This window comes from Carya illinoinensis, chromosome 10 (genome assembly GCF_018687715.1).
Source record: "Carya illinoinensis cultivar Pawnee chromosome 10, C.illinoinensisPawnee_v1, whole genome shotgun sequence".
Classification (NCBI taxonomy): domain Eukaryota; kingdom Viridiplantae; phylum Streptophyta; class Magnoliopsida; order Fagales; family Juglandaceae; genus Carya; species Carya illinoinensis.
Window position 1 is genome coordinate 29,522,350 of NC_056761.1, and position 19,439 is coordinate 29,541,788.

The 19,439-nt window shown below is 36.4% G+C and overlaps 1 protein-coding gene across 1 annotated transcript; it reads left to right on the forward strand.

Annotated features, from left to right (window-relative positions):
- The first annotated feature begins 5,045 nt into the window (after positions 1 to 5,045).
- LOC122279535 (TSL-kinase interacting protein 1-like) lies at positions 5,046 to 12,304 on the forward strand. Its single transcript, XM_043090222.1, has 14 exons — positions 5,046 to 5,215; positions 6,810 to 7,041; positions 7,142 to 7,224; positions 7,312 to 7,359; positions 7,457 to 7,566; positions 7,870 to 7,954; positions 8,055 to 8,334; positions 8,767 to 8,877; positions 8,975 to 9,117; positions 9,246 to 9,484; positions 9,574 to 9,931; positions 10,803 to 11,222; positions 11,317 to 11,445; positions 11,679 to 12,304. The coding sequence occupies exons 2-14, from the start codon at positions 6,918 to 6,920 to the stop codon at positions 11,844 to 11,846; spliced, it is 2,298 nt and encodes a 765-aa protein (XP_042946156.1). The 5' UTR covers positions 5,046 to 5,215; positions 6,810 to 6,917; the 3' UTR covers positions 11,847 to 12,304.
- The last annotated feature ends 7,135 nt before the right edge of the window (positions 12,305 to 19,439 follow it).

A 19,439-nucleotide genomic window follows, 5' to 3' on the forward strand; every position in this document is an offset into this window, starting at 1 on the left:
CATCAGGTGCTAAAAGACCAAAACACCAGACAAGCATTGCAAGCCAAATACCACTGAGAAGGGCATATCGATAAAAACAACACTAAACCTGTAGACTGATTGCAAACCAAGTCAGCAGCTAACATAGGGGTACAAACATTATAAAAGCAAACAATTGTAATTACCACACAATGCAATGGATGACCCAATCAACATTAAGGGTAATTTAGTCTACATAGCTACATGAAAAAAGAAAATATATATATTTGAGGCTAAACTATAGCTACATGAAAAAAAAAAATATTTGAGGCTAAACTATGTCTTTTATCACGAGTATAAAACAAAAAAAGAAGTGTTATAGCTACAAAGACATGATACAAAGGTAAAATCACAAACTAACGTTGTTTTATGTGATCCATAAGATCTACTTTACAAAATATATCATATCAAACCATGTCAGTTTATAAAATTAATTTTGTGAAATATTTTCATAGTTAAAGCATTTCTCAACAAAAAAGCTTAAAAAAGCTTGAGAATTTTGTACACTGCTTGGCCCTTTGTGCTATTATCTCGAGACAGGGGTACCCCCAAGCAGGGAGGAGGGGGGGTGGAGTTTTTGCCCCTGGAAATAGTGAAAAAAACCAACCAGAGAGAGAGATATAGGCTGGGGTTAATAGAGAGAGGGAGAGAGCAACCACAACAGTGATTATGATGCTCCTAGATTTTGTTTGGGATTGGATGGATATCTGAAACGTTAGGACAAGCAACATAAGGTTACCTGCCCCCGTTCATGACATATAAAATGTAATATTCCAATTATTGAGTAGTCTTATCTCATAGGATTACCATGATCGAGTAATCTCATCTCACGAGGTTACCATAATTGCATAGTCTCATCTCATAGGGTTACCATGATTGTGTAGTCCAACTCATGGGGTTATTATGATTTAACAATAACCATGAACTGAATAATAACTTAACTGCACAAGGATGTACATGAACGTAAACTTGACAGAAAATATTTTGTAGCATGACATAACATATAACAGACAATATTTTGTAACATTGTATAACATGTAACCGACAACATTTTGTAACATGACATACATATAACAATAAATATTTCGTGACATGTCATACATATAACAAATGACATACGTAATACGACATACTTGCAACATGTAACAATACGTGACAGAATATATTGTGTAACAAAGAAGTATTTCATGATAGAATAAATTCTGTGTAATAGATGAATATGCGATGACATGGTATGGCATGATATATATGATAACATGCTTACATAAACTGTAATTCTTTTACTCATTACACATACACAATAAACTGATAGCAAGTTAAAAGCTAGTTTACATCGATTTCTGCGGTCCTATGAAAAACTCAAGCGCGATCACGAGGAACTGAAGTAGTGACTCTAGAAGTTAGAACTTAATCACTAATAATTAGTAACATGAAAAATATTAACTTAGAGTAAAATTACCATTGTACCATCTACATGTGAAAAAATGATAATTTTATTCCTAATTAGGGATTTCACACTCTAACTCCAAAATAATCAAAATTCAAATATCAATTTAGAAAAATTTAAAACAATTCACGATTATGGAAAACTCATTATGGCTGAAACATTCATAGTTCATTTCTCTTGATTTTTGTTGCAATTCTTCCAACATCAAAACTCATGATTAAACCATATTTTTGCAACAAAAATCTTCCTATTCCAAGTTTAAAACATTGTTAAAACATCCAATAAAAATATTCTATTCATCAACATCAAACTTTTTAACCAAAAATGCAAACCCTCGAATCACAAAGTTTGATATATTTCAAAGCATATCCAAGAACTTTAAAAAATCCAAATATTACTTTTAATATATTCATAACATATTCATAACATATTCCTAAGAACAACTATGCTTTGAATTATCAAACAAAAGTCACCTAAAATCACAAAACAATACCTTGAGTATTCGGTTTCATCTTAAGTCCAAAAACAGAATTTGTTTCTAAACTAGTTTTGATCAACGATTTGAGTCATGGTCTAAAAAGATTAGATCTTCAAACCAAAACATCAAATGGTTTGAAAATGTGTCCTAAAGAAGATCCAACCATTAAACTTAAAATCACATGATTAAAAATCAACCAAAACATGGATCTAACCAAAAGTATCGATCCTTTAGTTTAACCGAATATCCTCTTGCATAAAAAATCATATATTTGAAACTAAAAATCTTCAAAATAACATCATAACATGCATATAAGAGGGTTATGATCATCAAATAAAAATATCAAACACATCCGAGTAAGATTAAACCATGAAATATTTAAAGTTTCTCAAAACAAAAACTATTTTTCCTCTTCTAGTTTTTAAGTTTCTAGATCTATGGAAATCTTTCACCAAAACCTTTAGTCATACAACAAATCCTCAATGAACATTCATAAACACATGTTGAAAACACTCCATAAAATTTTTGGACTAAGATATATCCGTTAGCTTGGTAAAAAACTCCAAAATATAACACACTCTTCAGTTTATCTCCAAAAATGACATTTCCATGGTTAAAATAACTTCTGACGGATCAAATGACCATGAAATGAAATGAATAAGATAGCGATGGGCACTCAAAGATTAACCAATTTTATGACGGAATTATTGTGAGAAACTACCTACAAGAGGTTGAAAATCACCACGCAAGATGACTCAGAAATATATCTAAAAGAGCTTTTAAGGGTTTCTCTCTAAGAACGAGGGATAGACTTGATGAAATGAAGAGTGTCTTGTATGACTAGACTTTTGGAGGGGGGCAGGTATGGGCTTGAATGATCATTTGATGGGAGGTGCTCATATCACAAAAAGTGAAGAATAGTGATGGGCAAGGATTGTTGCTACTATTGTGAGGTATAGAAGGTAATGATATGGACTTCCTTCTCACATCAATACACTATTTGGGTGTGGCCAATGGCAAAGGATGACCTGCCATGTGGGGAAGGAAAGTTTCTCAAGAAAATTTGCCAACATAGCCAAATTCGTGGGCCCTTGGGCCTTAACCAAATAGGCTTCAACTTGAGGTTTAAAGAGGGTTTGGTTAGGATTTAGGATGCTATTAAACCCAAATCTAATTTTTCTTGGCTCAATCAAATTTTTAAGATTTAAAAAGTTGAATAATGATGTCATAACAAGAATTTGATGAACTAATAGCATGTGGAAGTGATTTAATCAAGTAATTAAATGCAACGCTAAAAGTCAAATAAAAAAGGGTTTGGAGGCCAACTTTAGAGTTTGGAGAAACCGTTTAAGGTTTCGATTTGAACCAAGTTTTTGAGGTTTCAATTGGATTCCAAATATTTAGGGTTTCACTAGAGTTGAAACCCTCTTTGGTTTGGCTCAAACTGGATAATTGGATGGAATAGGGTTTTGCTTAAATAGCATGATCTCACACGTTGATTCTTTCACAATTCATTTTATGGCTCCTTATGGTGCTAAGTGTCTAAAAATATTCACCAAGTGTGATTAAGATCTTGCCAAGTGTCTAAATAAAACTTCTCTAACCTAATGTAGAAATTCCACACTATGATTTTGAAAACATTGCTCTAGGTTTTACTATTGAGGTTACTATTCACTCAAAGAAAGTGAAGATTAAACTTTGCACAGTAAAATTCTAAATATTTATACAAACTTATTATACAATTCGTTTATCAAAATTTCACCTCGAAGTGTCTCAATAAAAGCAAAACGTATTTTTGAACAAATGTATTGTTCGAAAATTAAAAATAGAATTATTGCGCTATAAAATCTTAAATAACCAACTGAGTCTAATGGCACAGACTATATCACATTATGAAACTTCTAACTACCTCAAATAAATAAAAATTACGCTTTTGACATCATAATGAGTGATAACGCTGACTATGATGACATACTAAATCCTACGTAATTAGTCGATTTATAAAAATTTAAAGGGTTTTCACGAGATTTCTAAAATCTATAGAAATTCTACCATTGAATTTTTAGCGGACTGTTATAGTGACGATGATCGACTGGGGACGATGAGGAAGCTATAAAACCAATGAGAGAGAGAGAGAGAGAGAGAGAGAGAGAGAGAGAGAGAGGGGGGGGGGGGGAAGGACTTGAAGTCGAGGGACTAAGAAAGGGCTGGAGGGCATTTTTATTTAGAACCCTATATCAAAACGATGTCGTTTTGGAGATTTCTACCAAAACGACATCATTTTACTAAAGGAAATCATTTATTTTAAGATATATATATATTAAGCAGATGGACGAGGCCAATGCGAGCAAGCCTGGGCCAACCCTAGCCCCATCCCCACATTTGCTCAGGTGTGGGCAGGGGGCCCACACCTTGCATCTGATAGTCGGGGTCGCATGGCTGCCCAAGCAGAGGTCGCCTGGTGGTGGGTTGGCGGTCCATGTGCAGGTCACGCCGCCCAGGCATGAGTGCGGCCCGGGGGGGGGGGGGAGATTTTACCCTCAGAATCAATTAAATAAAAAACTAACTGAGAGAGAGAGAGAGAGAGAGAGAGAGAGAGAGAGAGAGAGAGAGAGAGAGAGAGAGAGAGAGAGAGAGATACCCGTTGGGGTAAGTGGAGAGAGGGAGAGAGGGAGAGAGCAACCATGACGGTGACGATGATCGGCTAGGGACGATGAGGATATCATAAAACCAATGACAGAAATTGAGAGACAAAGGGACTTTTATTCAGAACCCTATATCAAAATGACGCCATTTTGGAGATTTCAACCAAAATGACATCATTATATATACATATATATACATACATATATCCAGACAGACTGGGCCAATGTTGGCCCATCCCCACATCTGTGCTCAGGTGTGGGTTGGACCCACACCTTGCATCTGATAATCTGGGTCGCATGGCCGCCCAAGCGGGGATTGCCCGATGGTGGGCTAGCGGACGAGATGTGGGTCCCGCCACCCACTCCTACTTTCCTTATGGCTGATAGTTTAGCCAAAAACAGGATTTTTATAATATTTTTTAAGGAATTAACTAATAAAGTTACAATTTTACTTATGTAATTTTACTTTGTTTAATTTTATTTGGGTTCCGAAGTGAAATTCGTAGTTTCTCTCCCTCTGTAAATTGAGACCGTCTGACGGAAGATTCTCTCCGATTTCCATTGTTTTTATTTGATACCTGAAGCTCGCGCGTCTGGCTCTAGGGTTTCTTGTAATTTCTATCTCAGGTATTTTGAATACGAAGATTTTTAGATTCGGTTTTTTTTTTTTTTCAAGTAGTTGAGAGCTCGTATTGAAGTCAACTGTATAATTCGAAACCCTAAAATTTTCTTGGCCGCTGAGAAAATCGTGGAAAAGATTAAGGAAACGAGGTTTTCTTTTTTCTTTTGTTTTTTTTCCCTGTTACCATTATCGTCTTTGATTAAAACGATTCATGCTAGCTTAGCTATGTGGTCGTGTCAGGCACATATGAGTTCAAATGTTTTATTTGGATCTGATACAAGGAATTATTGAAGGGTCATATTCATAATGTGTTTTTAGTTTCGAATATTTTCTCGGTTATCCAACGGAGTTAAGACCATTGATTTTTGTTTGGTTGATTAATTATGTTTTGTTACCATGACTAGGGTTGTGTGACTGTTCAATTGGGTTTTTTTTATGAAAATTCTTGTATGAAACTTGAAATTCTTGCATCTTTCTTGATGGTTTATTTGGAACGGTTGAATTCATATGTTTGCAGATTGAATCAATACCCTTATTCATCCGAACAATATAATTATTTTCTTTAGATGCGACGAATGATAATGTTGTTAATTACATTGGGGGATACCTAGGATCGAGCTGTCTACACTATACTCTGCGGAATGAGTTTGTTATTTGTAATGGCTCTTGGTGATAAAGTTTGAAGATTAGATAGTTCATATTTTCAATGACAGGGGCCTTCAGACAGCAATTAGGAGTCAATCTTGGTTTTTATATTTTTCTTCAAGGACTGCAAGAGAACAATGGATGAGCTTAAAGTTTTCCTTTTTAAAACATTGTTCTTATGGGCAGGGGCCATTGTTTTTAATAAATGTACATGATTTTCTACTTTCGGTTGTAAACCCTAATTAGGTACTTCTCATGTATACTTTATGTGTACTTGGGTCTTGCCTCCTTTTATGTAAAAAACTTCTTGATTACCTATCAGAAAAAGTATTGTCACGAGCAGAGTGATTAATTGGCATTTGTAGTTGTTGTTAATGTGTTAACTTTTACAGACAGGAGCACAGAGCAAGTAAAATGGAGCAGGTTGATGGAAGGGGACGCTTTTGTGTAGCTCTTCCTGTTCCTTTCCTAGATAGCTTTGGATATTTTAAATTTTCCCTTTTACTTGTCAAAAAAATGCGTTAAATTTTATGTCATCACCTGTTTAGACTTCTTTCTACACTTGAGATTCCTTCAATTTCCTTTACAATACTTCACTTACCTTTAAACCAATTTATACCATGATTGCTTTCTTCAAATATGATTTGATTATTCTGGTAGTTGAACTGGTCAGATCATGTGTTTAATGTCTATAAGTTACATTTATGTATTTTGAAATTTCATGGAAATTCTTGCTCCCATTTAATTGTGAGATTCTTTTTTTATATCTCCCTTTATTTTATCCCATGAGGAGAGGAATGGGGTCTTTCGGGGTGTGAATCCACATTCTTTGTTGCGGGTGAACTTATATGTTTGCTAACAATGTTTTTTGTAAGTATAATAATTTTGTGGCTTGCTCTCTTTTAAACTCAATAGTTTTTGGACTCTAAGCTGTTAACCCCTCTCTGCTGCAAGGTTGCTGCATTTGGACTTTAGACGAAGTTGGAGATCAAAATAAATCATCACTCAAGTATTTTGAAGCTGAAATGCATGAGCATATAGTCTTCATGTAATGTCTATAACATGCAGACAGAGTTACAGGTCACTTTGCACTCTGAGTCCCACCATCCAGAGAATATATCTATTCAGGACAGAGATCCTAATGTGACCCCATCCACTGCAAATCATGTCTCAACAAAGAACCCTGGTATGTTAGTTTTTATTTTTTACTATGATTGGCGCTTTAGAGAATGTGATAGCTACACAATTAGAAAATCTCAGTTTTACTTGTATAATATCCAATGCAGCAAAAAGACCAACACGGCAATGGGCTGCTTGGACACGTCAAGAGGAGGAAAGTTTCTTCACTGCATTACGACAAGTTGGCAAGGCATGCTATTGCCCATCTGTATTTTGACATTTGACTTGATTACATTGCCATATTTTCTAACTACACTACATGACACATTCCTTGCAGAATTTTGAGAAAATCACACATCGTGTCCAGAGTAAAAACAAAGATCAGGTATTTGCCTTTAGATTTTCTTCTGACCTTTCTTGTTTCGTGCTTTGTGAGTCTTGGCTATGTTCTCTTGTTGACAATTCTTTGGTGTAATATTCAGGTTAGACACTATTACTACCGACTTGTGAGACGTATGAATAAGTTGCTCGGCCCAGGGCTGTGTCTGGATGCCAAGAACTCTAAAGATACTAATGCTGCAATGCTTCGATGGTAATATGAACTACATCCATTACATGCATTCAATAACTCTTATTGCATCAAAATGAATGGGACTTGCTTTGCTTTTACCATGTGCTGGATATCCATGAATACATTAGGGACTTAAATCTATTAGGTCCTGCAACATCATTTGTTTTCTTTACAGTTTTCTTGTCTTAATTTTTGTTATGGTAATGCTAGTTACTCCATAATATGCATTGGCTAAAAGATGTTTTAATTTCTTTTTCTTGAAAATTTTGTCCGTCATGATCAGAGATCTGTTTATATTCTTAAATTATGAGACTTTTGTTACAGGTGGTCCTTATTGGAAAAGTATAGCTGCAAAGCCTCAAAGCTTCACTTGAAGCCCCGAAGATTGAAGATATTTATAGAAGCCTTGGTTAGTCAACTTCTCTACTTTTCATCCTGAAATGCTTTCCTATACATAAAGTCGATATTTTCTGCATGGGCCAAGCTGACTGGCTATCTTTCCCCTGAAGGAGCACCAACTCTTGAAAGATCGAAGGAAGAACATAAAGAAGCGACCTTCCCAGGGGGAGAACTGTCCACCTGCTGCTCCAAGCACTGTACCAAATCAGAGTAGAGCATCAGCACAAGATGCTCGCATGGTTAAACTTGTTCTCGTGGATAGTCAAAACATTCAAAAATTAGGTTCTGGAAAAACATCATTGAAGCGCAATATCAATGTAGGTGTTAACCGTACTAACAACAAAGGAGATACTACTACTATGAAACCAGGAAGGCAACGGCGGAAACCAGGTGATTCCCCCCCTCCCTTCCAAACTTTTGGAATGTAATTTAGGAGATAAGAGTTGATGATATCTTTACTGCTCTTATATCTCTTGATAGTTAATACCTATAAAAAAAAAAAAAAATGAAGCTGGTTGCTTGATGATCTTTAAAAGTAGAGATAGCAGTACAATGGAATTTCTTCTAGCAGTTACTGTCCTGAATTTAGATGTGAATAATGGGTTTTACACTGATAAATGTAAAATTCCACTCAGAAAAAAATGCAAATTCCCACATTAGTACCGATGCTCCACCCAATATTGTTCCTTACTTTTCATTATTCTTGCTTTTTGTATATTAAAATGGGATTTCCTTCCATAATTTGCACATTCAAAAAGTGCCATAACAATAAAATTTTCTCGGACGTTATTATTGGATGATTAGCGTGTGTCTTCTCATCAGCTGCATATAAAAAATGGGAAAAGGCTGCAATTGCTGGGGTTTCTTTGGTTGCTGATGCTGCTGAGCATTTGGAACGGACAGCTACTGATAAAGTGGTTGAAAATGACCCAGGTATTCCATGCGGGTGCCTAATTGTTCTTTTCAATTCATTTAATTCTAGACACATTAAGGTTTTGACGCTGTGATTTGTCTCCACTATAATTTCCAGGCTCCAATCCTGTCAGCACTGTTCTGCCTCCTTTGCCTACTTTTTCTCACAATCTTTTTGTTGATAACAATATTCTGACTTCTATGAAACTCAAGCTCCAGTTATTTCCATTTGATGATGGTACTCGGAGGGCCCTGGAAATGGTGAGCAAACAAAAAAAGACAAAAAAAAAAAAAAAAAGTAGAGTTGATGTGGTATGAGGCTTTAGCAGCTGAATAGTTTTGGTCCATCAAATAAACTCATCGCATTTCATATTTTCATCTGTTGACAGGATAAGCATAATCCACACCTAGAGCTCACTCTGAGTGCTCGGAAGAAGATATCATCAGTTTTAGAACATCTAAATCGCAAATGGGGAAACTCGAGTGTTGCCTCTGGAGAGCTAATGCTTTTCCCTTATAGTGTTCAAGGCGAAAACCTGATGGATTGTCCGAGGTGGACACAGGACTCTATTGTTAGTGCTGCAGATGTATATGCAATGCTAGGAAGGCCTCCATTTTTCCGTTTAAGGTTCTTGCTTATTTCTTTTTCAATTAAATGCAATATCTTCCAGTTTACATCTTTGCGTACCATAACTGGCTGATAAAATCTCCTTGAAGGTATGGTTGGTTTTCTGATACAGAGCTTGGATCTGCTGTATTGCAACCAACTTCTGCATCCTGCTGCATTCCGGGAGAACATATCATGAACGGCAATACAAAGATCACAGATTCACCACCCATCTCCATGGCATCAACTATTGATCGGACTTTGGATCTCTATGAGGATCAACCAGCTGTTGTGAATCAGAATCATGCGCTTCCTCCCAGCTCAACTTATGTGTCCCGTGAGGTGAATAAGTGGACTTGCTTGGCTCCAAGCAATAACCTTGTTGAGTCCTCTGATCTTGCAGCGAATATATCATGGTGCCGAAAGGAGGCTGGTGATGGAACTATCATGAGACAATCTGAAGATGTGGTAATTTTCCTTCCCCTTTCCCATGCTTATATTCGTCTATTGAACCCTGCTGTGCCATCAGCTCACATGTGTGGCTATGGAATTGAAACTACTGCACTCATGAGGGCTTTGCAGCTCCGCATAATGTGGAAAGTATTTTAGTCTCGTAGCCTTATTTTAAACTTAGAAATATGGTCTAGATACCTTCATGACAATATTAATCCTGCTTCACAAGTTAATTTTCTGAAAATTTGGTTTTCTGCTAAAGCAACAAGTTCGGGCTTTCTTTATAAATTTATCATGTTTACTTCAGATGTTGGGTTTTGATAAGATTTGTTTTTATCCTAACCCATTAGGGATGGAGCTGAAAATTTTCTTAGGGAGACCATGTTTATCATATGAATAGAAATAGACATGTAATAAAGGGATGATCAAAGTCTCAAATATTGTTTGCAGAAAATAAGAGAATGATAGAATGCAAAACTATGTTTTGGAAGTCACTATAACTAATTTTAAGAATAAGTTTCATGTGTAGTCCTGAAGACAGACCCTTCCCCCTAAGGGGGAAAAAACAAAAAGTGAAGGAAAAAATGATGTGGTGATCTGTGGTTGCTAATTAAGTGGATTTAGACAATTGTTTGAAATCTGATGTATTTGCGCAATGGTTATCACTTAAATATTAATTCTTTGCCAGTAGACAGAAATTATTGTGGCAAAAAATGTTTTGTGAGTAAAGGACAGCACCTATTATTGATTTTTTATTTTATTTTATTTTATTTATTTATGAATTCCTATTATTGGAATCTAGAACTTAATTATGGCTAGTATTCGACATATTTGCGCAATGGTTACCACTTAAAGGACAGCACAATTTTCTCTGTATTGTATGTAGGATGACCTGAAATTTGGTACTGGGCCTGCACTGACAGCTGGTGACTGGGCTGATACCCTTACCAACATAAGCATTGGTGATCTACTTTCCGGAGTTTCTCATGATATTGATGTTAATTGCATTAACCCACCTGTTGCCGAAAGCTCCCAATGCCTTCAGCAGGTTCCATTCAGTTGCGACTCTTTTGATGCTGCTATTGCTGCTCACATATCTAAGCATCAGGACAAGATGGGATATCAACCAACTATGCCATCCCATGCATCTTCCATCTGGGATGCTGAAGAAACGTGTGATGCCTTCTCCTATAAAAAGAACTCTGTTTTTTGTCAGGAGGATCCAATTTTGTCCAGAGTTTCTTCCCCAGGCTCCTGCAAGCAGACTACTAGAACGAGCTTGGAGGGTACTGAGTGTTTGCTTGAGGTATTATTTGTGTAGTCATTCTATGATCAAGCTATCTTCCTGGGAATAGTTGCTGGTAGATTGAAAGTTGTAATATCTAGAGATTTTCCTGCAGGAGTCACCTGAGGTGGAGGAACCTGTGGAAAGCCCTGCAGAGGACCTCATGAAAGAAACTCATCAGTCTTGTACGCATATTGTAGATACTTCGGCAAAGGATTTCAGCACATTAGCAGATATATACTGGGTACGTTTCTTTTATAGAAACTTTTTTGTTTACTTTAATCCCAATAACTCATTGGTGCTTAGTAGCTTACTGTTCATATCCTGAAAGCCACCTCTATAACTACCCCGTTTCAGCATGCTCTCAATACGAAATGAAATAAATTTGTGAATCTTAGACACAAGTAATGCCATTTTTCATCTTTGGTAGTCCTTTTTACAGGTAGTTGACTTTATTTCTTTGCTTCTATATTGCAGCCTGATTCTTTAGGACCGCTAGATTTGGATAAACCGTCTTCTAAATACCATAGTGAAGATTTAATTCTAAGTGATAGCCTTGGCGGTTTGAACCGTCTGATAGCCAGCAGTCTGGATGCGTTCCAAAATTGCTCATTTTTTGGATTGGACAAGAACCAGCATCAGTAGTTGAGGTTCGAGAGCTGCCTCATTTTCAAGTATCAAAGTTGGCGGCGGGATTTGATCTTTTTTTTTTTCTGGGGTATACTGAGGATATAATCATTTTCAGTTTTCCCGACATGAGAGTTGCATCTGAAATCGGGCTGTGCAGGGTATAATCCGGCATTCTGCGTAAAGTATCTCCATCAAATCTCCATCGAAAACTCCTTACTAGTTGTACAAAAATAGACATGGAATTAACTTCACAGTGTTCTGTATTCCAACTTGTATCTTTTAGTTCCCTGGCCGTAAATCATGTTTCATAGAAGATGCCAGAAACTGTACAATCCCAACAGATGAGAAAAAAATTATCATCTGATCTGAGATACTGATGTTGTTGATACCTGTTTTCTTTTGTCTGACTAATTTACTAAAATAAGAATTTTGTAACAAATTTATGTGGCAGAATGCCCATCTATGCACTGGTAGTCTCTTGTATGTTGGAGATGGCTTGAAGATAGAGCTACCACATTATTTGATACGAAACTTTTGTGTTATTTTTATTAGGGGTGTATAGGAACTACTTGAACTAGTAGCCAACGATGGGAACCGGTAGTCTGTAACAGCCTGTTAGAAATTCAATGGTGGAATTTTTAGACTTTAGGAATTTCGTAAAAACTCCATAAGTTTTCATGAATCGATTAATCGCAAAGGTTTTAGTCTGTCAACGTAGTATTATCACTTATTATGGTGTCAGAAATGTAATTTTAATTGTTTGAGGTAGTTAAAAGTATTAGAATACGTTATAGTCTACGTCGCTAGACTCAATTGAATATTTAGGATTTTATAGAATAATAACTCATTTTCATAATTTCAAACGAAGTGCTTGTTTGAAATTGTGAATTTATTTTAGTGGCATTTCGGGATTGAGTTTTGGTAAACGATTTTCATTGTAGGTTAATATGAATATTTAGGATTTTTCAGTGCTAAATTTATTATGCATTTTTTTAGAGTGAATAGTAACTTCGATAAGCGTATTAAGTGCAGTATTTTCAAAATCACAATGTTGAATGTCCAAATTAGGTTAGAGAAATGTTATTTGGACACTTGGAAATATCTTAGCCACATATAGTGAATAGTATTAGACACTTGGCACGAAAAGTAACCATTAGATGGATTTGGGAAGGAAATTAAGGTGTGAGATCATGCCATCTAAGCAAAACGTTTTTCATCTGATCAACCAAATTGAGCCAGATCAAAGAAGGTTTCAACCATAGCGAACCTAAATGGTTGGAATCCAATTGAAATTCCAAAAACTTGGTTGAAACTGAAACCCTAAACGGTTTCTCCAAACGCTAAAGTTGGCATTCAAACCCTTTTTGGTCTAATTTCTAGCATTATGTTTAATCACTTGATTAAATCACTTCCACATGCTATTCATTTCTCAAATTCTTGTTATGACATCATTATCCAACTTTTTAAACCTTGGAAATTTGTTTGGGCCAATAAAAATTGGATTTGGTCTTGATAGCGTCTCAAACTCTAACCAAACCCTCTTTAAACCCCAAATTGAAACCCACTTGGTTGAGACCCATCAAGGCCCATGAATTTGGCCACCTTGGCAAGGCTTCTTAAGGAAGTTTCCTCCCCCACATGGCAGACCATTCACTGCCCTTGGCTGCACCCAATAGTGCCTTGATGAGATGGAGAAACCCACCCCCATCAACCTCCATACCTCATAGCTTCTATAGGCTGTCTTTTGCCCCTCACTATTCTTCACTTTATGTCACATAGTCACCTCCAATCAAGGTCATTCAGGTCCATATCTTCCCCCTACAGAAGCCTTGAGTCGTGTAAGACACATTTCCTTCCTTTTCATCACTTCTTCACCCCGTTCTTAGAGAGAAACGTAAAAGAGCTCTCTCGGATAGATTTCTGGGTCTTTTTCGTGGAGTTTTTCGACCCTTTGTAAGTATTTTCACACGATGACTCCTTCATAACAATTGTTCGTATTTGAGTCTAGTTTCCATATATATATATATATATATTATTCGTATTATTCCATGGTCATTTGGTTGGTAGAAAGTATTTTTAACCATGGAAAGGTCATTTTAGGCGTGAAACTAGAGAGTATGTTATGTTTTGGAATTTTTGACCAACCTAATTGACATATCTTGGTCCGAAACTTTTATGGAGCGTTGTTAGCATGTGTTTAAGAGTGCTCATTGAAGTTTTGTTGTATTACTAAAGCTTTTAATGATAGATTTTCTTAGATCTAGAAACTTGAAAACTGGAAGTGTTAAAACAGTTTTTATTTGGAGAAAGTTTGAATATTTCGTGGTTTGATCTTACTCTATTGGTTTTGATATTTTTATATGATGATCCTAAATCTCTTATTTTCATGTTAGGATGTTATTTTGAAGATATTTAGCATTAGTTTCAAAAATATGATTTTTCTATGCAAGAGAATTTCGGTTAGGCCTAAGATTTGATATTTTTGGGTGAGATCCATGTTTTATTGAGTTTTAGCCATGTGATTTTAAGTTTGATAGTTGGATATTCTTTAGGACACATTTTTAAATCATGTGATACTTTATTTCAAATATCTCACCTTCTTAAGCCATTGATCAAGAGATTTATCAAAGCTAGTTAAGAAAAAAGTTTCTGTTTTTGGACTAAGTGTAAAGCAAAAAACTCCAAGTGTTATTTTGTGACTTTGGTGACTTTATTTTGATGATTTAAAGTATGATTGATCCTAGGATGATGTTATAAATATGGTAGAAGTAAGATTTGATTTTTTTGAAATTCTTGGAGATGTTTTGATTTAGGGTCAAAGCTTGTAATTCAAGTATTTGGATCTTTTTACAAAAAGTTTGGTGTTGATTATCAGCTTTTTCTAAATGGATGTTTTAAGTATGATTTTAAACTTAAGATTGGAAGATTTTTGTTGCAAAATTTTGGTTTAAGCATGAGTTTTGAAATTAGAAGGAATTGCAACAAAAATCAAGAGAAATGGCCTATGGATGTTTCGGCCATAGTGTGTTTTCCGTAGTTGTGATTTGTTTTAAATTTTTCTGAATTGATATTTGAGCTTAGGAAAAAATTTACATGAGGAATGTAAATTTTGGAAATTTTTGGAGTTAGGATGTGAAATCCTTAAGTTATGGAAAAAATGATCATTTTCCCACATGTAGAGGGTAAAATGATAATTTTACTCTAAGTTGTCTCTTTTACACATTTCTAATTGTTAGTAATTAAATTTCTAACTTTTAGAATACCCTCTTATAGTTTCTCGTGTTTCGCACTTTATTCTCGAAAACACAACGGTCGAGGTAAGTTAGCTTCTAACTTATTATCAGTTTACTGTGTACGTATGATGGGTAAGAGATCAACAATTTATGTATGTATGTTATCATATATGCCATGTCATGCCACGTCATTGCATGTTTATCTGTTACGCATGATTTATTCTGTCATGAATGCTTATCTGTTACACAATCTATTATGTCATGTATTGATATATGTTACAAGTATGTCATATTATATTATACCATCTATTACATGTATGCCATGTCATATAATATTTACTGTTACATGTTATGCTATGTTATGAAATATTGTTTGTTACATATTATGTCATACTACGAAATATTTCTATCTCAAGTAAGTCATGTCTCTCAAGTTACGTTCAAGTTAGGTTATGTGACATCAGGACTTACATTCTTTCGTATTCCAGTCACGTTTTATCTCGAATACAGTTGTGCATTTTGAGAATAGTTAAGTTTCAGTTATTAGTTAATTTGTACTGCGGTTAAGAATGATACGTGTTGCCTGGTATTGCGGCCAAGGCTATGCACTGTTGAGTACTAAGGCAAAGGAGTATAATCTACCGTACTATAGATGGTTAAATTAGTTAAATTATGTTATGGCTAAGGATAATACGTGCTGCCTGGTACTGCGGTCAAGGCTATACGCTATCGAGTACTACGGTGAATGAGTATAATCTACCGTTATGTTAAGTTATGTTATGGTCAAGGATAATACGCGCTGCCTGGTACTGTGGTCAAGGCTATGTGCTGCCAAGTACTATGGTGAATGAGTATAATCTGCCGTACTACAGAAGGATGATACGCGCTGTCTAGTACTAAGATCAAGGTTATGCGCTGCCGAGTACTACGGTGAAGGAGTATAATCTGCCGTTATGTTATATTATGTTCATGTTTACATTAAGTTTCAAGTTCATGTTCATGTTATGTTCACGTTTATGTTAAATTCAAACTCATGTTCATGTTATGTTATGTTCATGTTCACGTTATGTTTCAAGTTCACGTTCATGTTATGTTATGTTAATGTTTATATTATGTCTCAAGTTCACGTTTATGTCATGTTATGCTCATGTTTATGTTAAATTCAAGTTTATGTTTATGTTATGTATGTTCATGTTCATGCTATGATTCAAGTCTATGTTATATTTCATGTCCACGTTCATGTTATGTTGTTAGCCCATGTTATATTTTAAGTTCAGGTTCATGTCATGTCAAGTCAAGTTCAATTCACGTTTCAGTTCAGTTTATGTCAGTTATGCCATGTTATATGTCAAGTTATGCTATGCTTACTTACGATTTTAATTATGCATTCATGTTTTTACTGCCATGCATGCATCATTAACCTGTGTGTGAGTTTCCTATTAACTTACTGAGATTTGTAATCAAATCTCACTGTGGTAGTCCCAACTACCATTTCCCCCGAATGGTAGGCGTTGTGTCAGGATCAGAGCAGGGAGCAGACGTTGGTAGACTGAAGGAGGTTGACTAGACGCCGCAGACACGACGCGGAGCTTACAGCTTCCATAGTTAGTTTTTGGATAGTATTCTGGCCTCGTTAGTCAAGTTACACGAGTTACTTGATGAACTTCCTCAATAGTGTATTTTGGTAATGTAAATTTGGAGTCTGGCCTCCCATGTTGTTGAAATTATAGTCTTCTAAGACTTGTACTAAAATCATGGATGTTTATTTTGTTAAGTATGCTTGGATTACGATTTAACTATTTGAGATTTTATAAGTTTGGTGCATAGTATTGCTAAAAAAATAAAAATTATCTACTGCGAATATTGCATAATGCTAGAAGCATGTTAGGAACATTACATCTTATATGTCATGAACGGAGGCAAGTAACCTTGTGTTGCATGTCCCGACGCTTCGGATGTCCGTCAGATCCCAAACGGAAATCTGGGGGCGTCACACAGTTGGAGTCAGGAATCGGACCAAACCGGTGAAGAACCGGTCGGCTGGCGGCAGCATCTAAGCAAAACTGATATTGGCCGATTCATGGTTCGACCTTGGGAAAAATACTGAACTGGCCTACATCAACTATACCCTTTTATTTTGATTTTATACCTATGTTGAAACATCATGAAATATTAAAGTGAAACGGCGTCATTTAAGACCTTGTGTTGAGGAAAAAAAAAAGTTAATGGAATGACGCAGTTTGGCTTAAGCTAAATGGTGTCATTCCAAAATGGGATTAAATCATTTAACAAACCCCCTCCCTCTTTCTTCCCTGTCTACTTCTTCCTCAGTCAGAAATTAGGGTTTCTTGCAGCATGTTCTTCGTAGACCCTGGGAAAAATCACAGATGCCAGACGACACTCCTCTATCACAGAGATGTTGATGGCAACCGAAGACTGAGCCGACGCACGTCGAGACCGATGGGATCCATTTTCTCTCCCACAGTTGATCAGTTTCGATCTATTCTAAGTAGCATTCTCCCACATCGGTGGGATCTCAGTTTTGTGCCGAAACCGATGCCGATACATTGGTGTACAACCTTAGTTTTTATATGAAGCCTTTCCCCTTTGAAATCATGATGGTTAGAAGTAATTGTTTGACAAGTTTATAGACCATTTGGCTCTAATTCTTTTTCTTTTCTTAAAAAGAAAAAGAAAAATGTAACTGGGAGTTCAACTTGCTCCCATTCCTACTTCCAACCAAAGTTCAACCATAGGCATGATTAAAAATTCAGATAATTTACTCCCTAAAAGTTTTCTTTATAGCCCTTTCATTTTCCACTAGATTAACTTATTTTCCCACCAATCTATACAAACATTTCCTTTATTTAGAATTCAAATGGTTTGTAATTAATTAAAAATGAGAAATGATAGTTGCAGTCATAAGTGCGCAAGCGCAATATAATAGTGGATTCCACTATTTTTCAAAAAGATTGCATGATGCTTGCCACTCCATGATTGTATGTAGTATTTTTTTTAAAGAGACAAAGGTCATCTGTTCATGAGTGATCCCTTCTCATTTTTATTAAAAAAACATTCACTTGTGGTGGAGGAATAGCATGGAATAAAAAAAAATACCATTAAGATAATCACAAAACACCCACTAGCCCGTGTGTTATTTGAAAACAGCAAAACAAATACCAACAAAAACTAAACTAAACACATCCTCAAGCTCTAATATGCGGCAAGCATAGTTTGTCCAACCTAAGCATGCCCCTTAAAGTCCTCGGTAATGAACTCCAATCCGTGTATCGCCTAACAATACCCTCCTCCCCTTATCGTGCAAGAAAATCTGCTAGACCATTGCCTTCTCTAAATTGATGAGCAACGGTGAACTAAAGTCTTGTTAACAAGGTAAGGAGATCTTCCCAATAATCCCATAAATACCAATTCAAACATTTCCTAGCTGACAGCCAGTTGACTACCAGCATTGAGTCACACTCTATCTCTAACTGCATAAACTCCATATCCCTGGACATGCGCACACCAAGTAACAGGGCTCTCAGTTCGGCCATGTTATTAGAACCATGTCCAAAATACGACAAGAATGCACCAATAAAATTGCCCCAGTGGTCCCGAATCACATCGCCACCTCCACAAGTCCCAGGATTCCCTCTACAACTTTCACCTACATTGATCTTGACCCACCCCTCAACTAGTTTGAGCCAATAAATCAGTTGTGCCCTTCGACTCCTAATACTGCTTAGAGGAATATCAAGATATGGAAGAGACCTGGAAATCATAAGCAAGCCTGACAACTTCCGCAGCCACACTTTGACAGCCAGCCATACGCTCTTTGCTGGTTCAAGAAACTCCTTCATCCTAGCCTTACAATGTCGCACCCAAAGTTGCCATGTGATAATGCAGGGAAGGATACCAATAAGGACACCACGCTGAGAAGATTTTTTGGCAAAAGAGAACCAGTGCAACACTGTTGCCCACCACAAACGAGATGCCAGAGGAGGAAGACCCAAAGCCGTTTCAGTCGAATCCTAGACTTTTGCAGCAATATTCCCTACAGCCAACACATGATCAAGCGACTCACAGTTGCCCAGTGAGCAGCAATCATAGTGTGAAACTATCGGAATGCCTAGGGCCCTAATGCGATCATTTGTGGCCAAACCATTAACCTTGGTTTTCCACATGCATACAGTGATAATTTTTGGGCACAACAGAGTGCCATATCCACTCCATCCCAAGCTGTTCTACCCCTCTTACCCAAGTGATTTGCCATGCCGTTGATGATGAAAAACAACCATCACTAGCAGGTTGCCAGATGATGGTATCTGGACCCTCCTTCCCTGTTGAACCCAAGGTTTCAAGTTTCGTGTAATTA

What these genes read in the sequence shown, in the direction of transcription:
- LOC122279535 (XM_043090222.1), top strand. Translation starts at nt 6,918, where the DNA reads ATGCAGACAGAGTTACAGGTCACTTTGCACTCTGAGTCCCACCATCCA. An exon ending in CTCGGAGGGCCCTGGAAATG is followed by an intron (nt 9,118 to 9,245) that starts GTGAGCAAACAA and finishes ATCTGTTGACAG; the next exon opens with GATAAGCATAATCCACACCT. An exon ending in GTACTGAGTGTTTGCTTGAG is followed by an intron (nt 11,223 to 11,316) that starts GTATTATTTGTG and finishes ATTTTCCTGCAG; the next exon opens with GAGTCACCTGAGGTGGAGGA.